General features: G+C 45.5%; 1 protein-coding gene across 1 annotated transcript; it reads right to left on the bottom strand.

Moving 5' to 3' along the window:
• Positions 1–1,374: 1,374 nt before the first annotated feature.
• On the bottom strand, positions 1,375–2,878 carry LOC120031845 (decorin). Its single transcript, XM_038977665.1, has 2 exons — positions 2,670–2,878; positions 1,375–2,473 (listed from the first exon to the last, which is right to left on the bottom strand). Exons 1-2 carry the CDS (start codon positions 2,876–2,878, stop codon positions 1,375–1,377), a joined length of 1,308 nt encoding a protein of 435 aa, XP_038833593.1.
• Positions 2,879–8,161: the final 5,283 nt, after the last annotated feature.

Raw genomic sequence — 8,161 nt, 5'->3', positions numbered from 1 at the left:
TCCCAGAACAAAAGCAAAGGAAATTGTGAAGATGCTGGAGGAAACAGGTACAAAAGTATCTATATCCACAGTAAAACCAGTCCTATATCGACATAACCTGAAAGGCCGCTCAGCAAGGAATGTTTGCTCCAAAACCGCCATACTGCTCCAAAACCGCCATAAAAAAGCCAGACTACGGTTTGCAACTGCACATGGGGACAAAGATCATACTTTTTGGAGAAATGTCCTTTGGTCTGATGAAACAAAAATAGAACTGTTTGGCCGCAATGACCATCGTTATGTTTGGAGGAAAAAGGGGGAGGCTTGCAAGCCGAAGAACACCATCCCTACCGTGAAGCACGGGGGTGGCAGCATGGAAATTATGTGAATATATTGAAGAAACATCTCAAGACATCGGTCAGGAAGTTAAAGCTTGGTCGCTAATGGGTTTTCCAAATGGACAATGACCCAAGCATACTTCCAAAGTTGTGGCAAAATGGCTTAAGGACAACAAAGTCAAGGTATTGGAGTGGCAACAAAGCCCTGACCTCAATCGCATAGAACATTTGTCAGCAGAACTGAAAAGGCGTGTGCGAGCAAGGAGGCCTACAAACCTGACTCAGTTGCACCAGAGTTGCACCAGAGCTCCTGACAGAGCGTCAGGAGGAATGGGACAAAATGTACCCAATTTATTGTGGGAAGCTTGTGGAAGGCTACCCAAAAGGTTTGACCCAAGTTAAACAATTTAAAGGCAATGCTACCAAATACTAATTGAGTGTTTGTAAACTTCTGATCCACTGGGAATGTGATGAAAGAAATAAAAGCTGAAATAAATAATTCTCTCTACTATTATTCTGACATTTCACATTCTTAAAATAGTGGTGATCCTAACTGACCTAAGACAGAGAATTTTTACTTGGATTAAATGTCATGAATTGTGAAAAACTGAGTTTAAATGTATTTGGCTAAGGTGTATGTAAACTTTCGACTTCAACTGCATGTGGCATCATTGACCTTGAAGTAGGCTATAGTCTTTCAACACAGACTTCATGGGAGTGGTTCAAGTAAGTATTTTCTCTGAACACTTATCGCGGCTTCCATCAATCACAGCTTTACCCAAAGCAACGACATACAGTACAAAATAGCTATCCACATTGAGATCCAAGTTGACTCAACTGGCCATCTTGCATTGTTATCTTGTAATGTTGAATCAAAATCAGCTCCCGACATGATGTCTGTTTCTCTATGTGTATTGCAGAACATTTTACCCCCATGTTGGAGCCCAACGGACTTTCAGGTTGAGCAGAAAAAACACTGCAATTGGTTTCAGTTGTGGGATTCTCTATAATCTATATTTGCAGTATGACTGTCCTGCAGTATTCTATCGACTGCAGCTCAGTAGAAGTGTACCACCTGGAAGCCTCTGAGGCAGTGGAAGGCTTTTGCGTCCAGGTGGCCCAGGTCTATGAGGTTGTGCTCCAGCTGCACCAGCACCAGGCTGCTGAGGCCGGGGTCTGAACCCCCCCAGCAGAAGGCATCGCGGGGCACTGAGTGGATCTTGTTGTGTGTGAGTGCCACCGAGTGTAGCCCCCGGGGCAGCTGCCTGGGCACCTGGTTCAGGGCGTTGTGACACAGGTCCAGTTGGTGCAGGACGGGCAGCGCCCTGAAGGCCCCCAAGGCCACCCTGGCTATCTTGTTACTGGCCAGGCCCAGGTGCTCCAGGTGGGGGAGGTGGAGGAAGGAGGCTTTGCCCACAGAGGAGATGAGGTTGCCCTCCAGGTTGAGGGTTTTGAGGGAAGAGGGGAGGTGGCGGGGTACCTTCTTGAGCTGGTTGCCCTCTAAGTTGAGGCTCTCCAGGTGGGTGGCGTTGACGAGGGACTCCCTGAGCAGGCCATGGTTGGTTAGCCAGTTAGCGCTCAAATCCAGAATCACCAGCTCTGAGGTACCCATGAAGGCCTCCCCTGGGAACTTCTGGATAAGGTTGCCACGGAGGTACAACTCCCTGATAGATAGCGGTAAGCCCAGAGGCACCGAGGCCAGCCGGTTGCGGTCCAGGCTGAGGGTGCGCAGGCTGCCCAGAGGTGAGAGCACACTGGCGGGGAGAGTATCGTTCCCATTCCCCAGGCTGTTGTTGCTCAGGCTGAGGACCAGCAGGCCGGGGCAGTGGGCCCAGGCCCCCTCCGACATCACGTTCAGATGGTTGTCATCCAGACGCAGCTCTTCCAGGGAGGCGGGCAGGTCTGTGGGCACGCTCTCCAGTAGGTTCCGGTCCAGGTAGAGCCGCCTCAGGGCCGGGATGCCCTCGAAGGCCCCCTCGATGGAGCCGTCTGTCAGCCGGTTGTTGCTGAGCACCAGGAACTCCATGGACAGGTACTCATTGAGCAGGTCCAGCTGAATGCTGTCGATGCGGTTGTTCATCAGGAGGACGTAGCGGGAGTTATAAGGGATGCCGTACGGAACCTTCTCCACCCCCTTGTCGGAACACTGGACCACTCTGGGAAAGGGGACAATAGAAAACATTGGAGTAAGGAATGTGGTCATGTAAAGACGTATACATTATGCACACAACAAACATTACTGTACAAAATGGTATGGGTGATTAAATAAGACTATGGAAATAGCATAATGATAAAATATAATTAATTACAAATGGGCAATAGTAAGCCTGATTTAGTCCGAGAACATCTCACCGTCCATAGCAGGCACACTCCGGGGGACAGTAGTTGTCTTTGAAGTAGGGGAAGTACGCCGGATTTGTGCCCTCCTTCTTCTCCTGTTTTGTCTCTTTGGTTTTGTTGTCCTTTTTCAGAGGTTTACCTTTCCTCTCATTTATTTTGTCTTTCTTTTGATGTTTCCCTGTCTTTGTCTTGAGATTCTTGGTGGTCGATGTCAGCTTCATTGTGTGTTTTGGCACTGCTGGTTTGGCTGTAGGTTTTGTCTGTTGTGTTTTGGGTGTAGGTTTTGTCAGCTGTGTTTCAGATCTAGGCTTTCTCAGTTGTGTTTCAGGTGTAGGCTTTGTCAGTTGTGTTTCAGGTGTAGGCTTTGTCAGTTGTGTTTCGGGTGTAGGTTTTGTCTGTTGTGTTTTGGGTGTATGGTTTGTCTGTTGTGTTTTGGGTGTGGAGTTTGTGTGTAGTGTTTTGGGTATATGCTTTGTGTCTAGTGTTTTGGGTGTAGGGTTTGTCTGTACCGTCACTGTTGGTTTTGTCATCTCTTTTGGTTTGGCTGTAGGTTGCAGTTCCTTGGCTGTAGGTTGCAGTTCCTTGGCTGTAGGTTGCAGTTCCTTGGCTGTAGGTTGCAGTTCCTTGGCTGTAGGTTGCAATTCCTTGGCTGTAGGTTGCAGTTCCTTGGCTGTAGGTTGCAGTTCCTTGGCTGTGGGTTTTGTCATCTCTTTTGGTTTGGCTGTAGGTTGCAGTTCCTTGGCTGTAGGTTGCAGTTCCTTGGCTGTAGGTTGCAGTTCATTGGCTGTGGGTTTTGCTTGTTTTGGTTTGGCTGTAGACTTTAGCTGCTTGACTGTATTTTCTGTCTCTTTGAGAAAGACAATGCTGTTCCTCTCAGTCTGATTGTCATTGATTGAAACCTTGACAATTGGGCCAACTTTTACCTCCATCGCCTGGGAAACAAAACTCTCCCACTCCCTGAGGTTGGTTTGGGAGCTGTCAGTCACACTCTGAACCATAATGAGCTCACTATCCGCCAATGAGATGGCCTCCTCTGCCTCTGGAGCCGGGTCTTGGATATGACTGGCAGGTTGAGCGAGAGCATGAGTGGCAGAATCTGGAACTTGAGAGGGGAAAGAGGGTGTAACTGGGGGAGGGCCATGTTGAGTGGCAGGTGGAGGAGTGACATCATAAAGTGGAACAGGCATATCTGCAGGGGGAGGGGACATGGGTTTGTTGATAGCTTGATTGACAGGTTGACTGTCCATTACTTTTTCTACAGGAGAGGAGGAAGTGCTGGTTGGAGGGGGGAGGTCTATGTGTGTAACTACTAAGTAGTCTCCCTCGCTTTGATCTACACTGGGTTCTTTAACTTCCCCAACTCTCAGGTTTTCTTCTAGTTTCTCTTCTCCTCCATATGCTCTCTGTTCCTTACCATCTCTCTCCTCATCATCTGATCTAATCCCTTCTTCATGTCTCCCCTCTCCATTATCTCTTCTCTTCTCCTCCTCTTCATGTTCCTCATCAGCTTCTATCTCCCCATTTTCAAATCTCTTCTTCTCTCTGTAATCAAGCCCTCCAACCAGCTTTCTCTCTTCCTCCATCCCTCACTCTTCCTCATGGCCCTCCTGCTCTGCTGCCCCCTTCTCCTCCTCTATTCTCCACTTCTCAGAGTCAGTCTCTAGAGTTAGTCCTTCCTCGCTCCTCCCCTCTTCCTCCCTCTTCTCTTCAGGGTGGGTTACAGTGAGTTCTTCACCCTCCTCTTCATCTGCTGTTGGGGTCTCCCTCAGTCTCTCTGGTCTCCAGTCTGACCAGGGATCTGTTTCTCTGACCGAGTCTTCTATGGGGATCATTTCCACTTCTAGACACACACAGCAGTATCTTAGTATTGACACTCAAGATTAGGCACTCGCTACAAAGTTACAGACAATGTGGGCCATATTGACAGAGATTTTACAAAGTTTGCAGTTGTTATTTTCATAAAAGAATAGAAGCATAATAAAATAAAACCACTTCTTACAGTACTTTAAATTATTTTCAAAAATTTGGCAAATGGCTCCGGTTCTTTTCAAACCTGTGACTAGGTTGCCTGAATAAGTCTGGGATATGTTAACAGACTTGGTTCGTTTGAAAATAACATTATTCCTATGCAGTGTGGAAACATCTGAATTCAAGTGTACTTAGGTTCCTTTGCTGCACACATACATGATGCATTTTCCAAACAGATCAGACAATCAGGAGGATCAGAAAATCAAGCTATTGTAAATTAGAAGTTGTTGAATTAGTTATTCAAGTTTGTGAATGTAAAATCAGTGTGTAGAGCCTGTGGATTATGAAAGTTCACAGGCACTTACTGGGCTGAAGTACAAATGATTGAAGAGGAACTATCAGGAGCCAGAGTAGCAGAGTGAGTTCTTCCATGGTCTTCTATCTAAAAGACAAGAACCGTAGTCCAACAACTTAAGAGACAGTATCATGTATAACAACAACAGTTTCTAATTGAGTCTCTAACTATTTCCTTATCAAAAGCAAAAAAATACTATCTGAAATTAACTTTCTAGATCTTCTAGTATGAGTGACTTTTCAAAAAAATAATGAATGGGCCTAATCTTTTCTGTCTAGAATGTATTGCAAGAGCAAACAGTAACTACTATAGATAAGGTAGGTGTTCTCTACATGTCCAACATAGATCTAGAGTAATAGAGCAGGTAGTATCTGAAGTTCTATCTATTAGATGTATGGGTGTCAGTCTTGCTTACCTGCTGTGCCCTTAGACGTCAGAGCCAATATCATGCATCTGTGTGTTGTCCTGTGGGAGTCATACCAAACTCTCTCAATGCAAGGAGAAAAGCTGCTGAACCAAGCAGTCCTCTAGGAATGAGGAACCCCAAATAGTATGACACACACACACACACACACACACACCCCGACTAAACTGGGGGCTAACGGGTGACTTTAATTACCTATTTAAGAGTCCCCTCTCTGTGGGGAGTTTTCACACACACACTCCGGGCCGGGAGCCGGCGGCGGGTAATGACTCTGAATACTCATATCTCAAAGGGAATTTTCACACCGACCCTCCAGGATAGTGGAATCTGGGAAGATCAATAGCAGGAAAGGTTAAAAAAAACGGGAGATGAGGGGGTCAATGTATGGATGGGAGGTCAAAGGGGAGAGGTGGTTTTAGGGGGGATTCTGTTTGCCCTTGTTCCAGAGGGGCATTAGCAGCCCGGCGGGTGACACCGTGGTGGCAAGTGGTTCCGGGGGAAGTGCCTGACCTTTGACCCATAGCGGGTGCATTGATAGTGCATTGGGTTAGGGGAGAGGGGGGTATGTTGAGCCATTTTATATTTATTTAACCTTTATTTAACTATGCAAGTCAGTTAAGAACAAATTCTTATTTACATTGACGGCCTACACCGGCCAAACCTGGACGACGCTGGGCTAATTGTGCGCCCCCCTATGTCAAGGGAAATGGTATTCCTTCTACAAAGATACAGGTATCTACATATATTTCAGGATGTTGTGTTTCCCTGGAAATAATCGGAATTCATGTAAACATAACAGTTTTGAAAACATAGCTTGTCCAACAAAAGTGGTCTCTTGGCACATCTTACCCCAGATACTGTATAAAGTAAGTTGAGCATAGGGACGGGGTAAGTTGAGCAGCCTTGGGGTAAGTGGGTGATGGTGTCCTGTGACAGTGGGTGAAAGTTGAATTCGTGGAATGGGGTTGTGGTATATTGTAGATCTTAAATGTATTTCTAAATTCAGATATAGATCTTTCTGTTCAATATCACTTACCCTTCCATTTCTTGACCAGTTGTCTGGGACATGGATGTTCTTTCGATGTACCAATTCGTAGGCAAGCTCTCTGCATTCGAGGCTACTTAGCCCATGAAACTGGTCCGTGAGATGTTTGATATGTTTATCAAGCTCAGACTCCATGTCATCAGATAAGACCTTGTGTGGCTCTGTTAATCTATCATAGCCTTTCTTTCACACAGGTTCATGTTTGTTTTCTTTTCGTCAATGTACCTCTTCAGTGTAATTCAGTCTACTTTTCATCCCTTACTGCTGATCGAATGGACTTCTTCCCTTCTCTCACTCCCTTGGCTGCTCTCTCAAGAACCTCAGGGGGAGGGGGGGGGCATGCACTCAAGTTCACATGTATAACTTATTGCATACTGGGTATAGAACTGACTAAATGTAATCATTATTTACATGGGATATGGTGGCCGTTGGCTCAACTTACTCCAAGGCAAACATTTTGAATATATTAGCCCACACAGCTACAAGGATGCACTTTCGTGCTAGGTTTAAGAACTCATATTGGAACTTATAGAGACTCTAACTGATGTACAAAACAATCTATAAAAGATCTACTTTGGTTTAGATACAAGCATCATGAAACACATAACACAGGGATCATCAGCTAGATTCAGCCACGGGCATATTTTTTATTGAGCGGATGGTCTGGGGGCCGGAACATAATTACAAATAATTTGCAGACTGCAAATTGACAGCAAGAAGCCCAAACAGATATAATGTTTGACTAAAACATAATAATTTCAAACCTTGCTTACATTTGCATACGACCACGTCTTTCTATTGTGCATGGGAATACTTCGGAACAGATTTCTTACATTAAAATCACTTGGATCTGATTTCCTGGGGGGGAAACATTTTTTTGCTCAGAAAACTTGGGGTGCCAAATAAAACCACAGCCATTTGGGAACCCTGCTATAACACAATCAATTCATTAGACTTTTTTTGGAGCTAACTGTTTTTTGGAGCTAACTTGCTTACCACTTTTCTATGTGGTTTTTTCCTTCACAGACTCCATGAAATTATAAACTCTTCCTACATTTTTGATCACATGGTTAATTTTGTTTTTGTTTTCCCAGAATAAAGGGAGGGAGGGAGGGAGGGAGGGAGGGAGGGAGGGAGGGAGGGAGGGAGGGAGGGAGGGAAAATGGCATGCTGGGATATGGACTGTATAGGCAGTGTGTGAGGTCACCTAGACTACCTGGCCCTCCTGATGACTCCTTGCTGTCCACCTGGTCGTGCTGCTGCTCCAGTTTCAAATGTTCTGCCTGCGGCTATGGAACCCTGACCTGTTCACCGGACGTGCTACCTTGTACCAGACCTGCTGTTTTCAACTCTCTAGAGACAGCAGGAGCGGTAGAGATACTCTGAATGATTGGCTATGAAAAGCCAACTGACATTTACTCCTGAGGTGCTGACCTGTTGCACCCTCTACAACCACTGTGATTATTATTATTTGACCCTGTTGGTCATCTATGAACATTTGAACATCTTGGCCATGTTCTGTTATAATCTCCACCCCGCACAGCCAGAAGATGACTGGCCACACCTCATAGCCAAATCAAATCAAATCAAATTGTATTGGTCACATACACATGGTCAGCAGATGTTAATGCGAGTGTAGCGAAATGCTTGTGCTTCTAGTTCCGACCATACAGTAATATCTAACAAGTAATCTAACAATTTCACAACAACTA

This window comes from Salvelinus namaycush, chromosome 38 (assembly GCF_016432855.1).
Source record: "Salvelinus namaycush isolate Seneca chromosome 38, SaNama_1.0, whole genome shotgun sequence".
In the NCBI taxonomy this organism is placed as follows: domain Eukaryota; kingdom Metazoa; phylum Chordata; class Actinopteri; order Salmoniformes; family Salmonidae; genus Salvelinus; species Salvelinus namaycush.
Note: the sequence above shows the minus strand (reverse complement) of the source record. Positions and strands in the feature narration are given on the sequence as shown.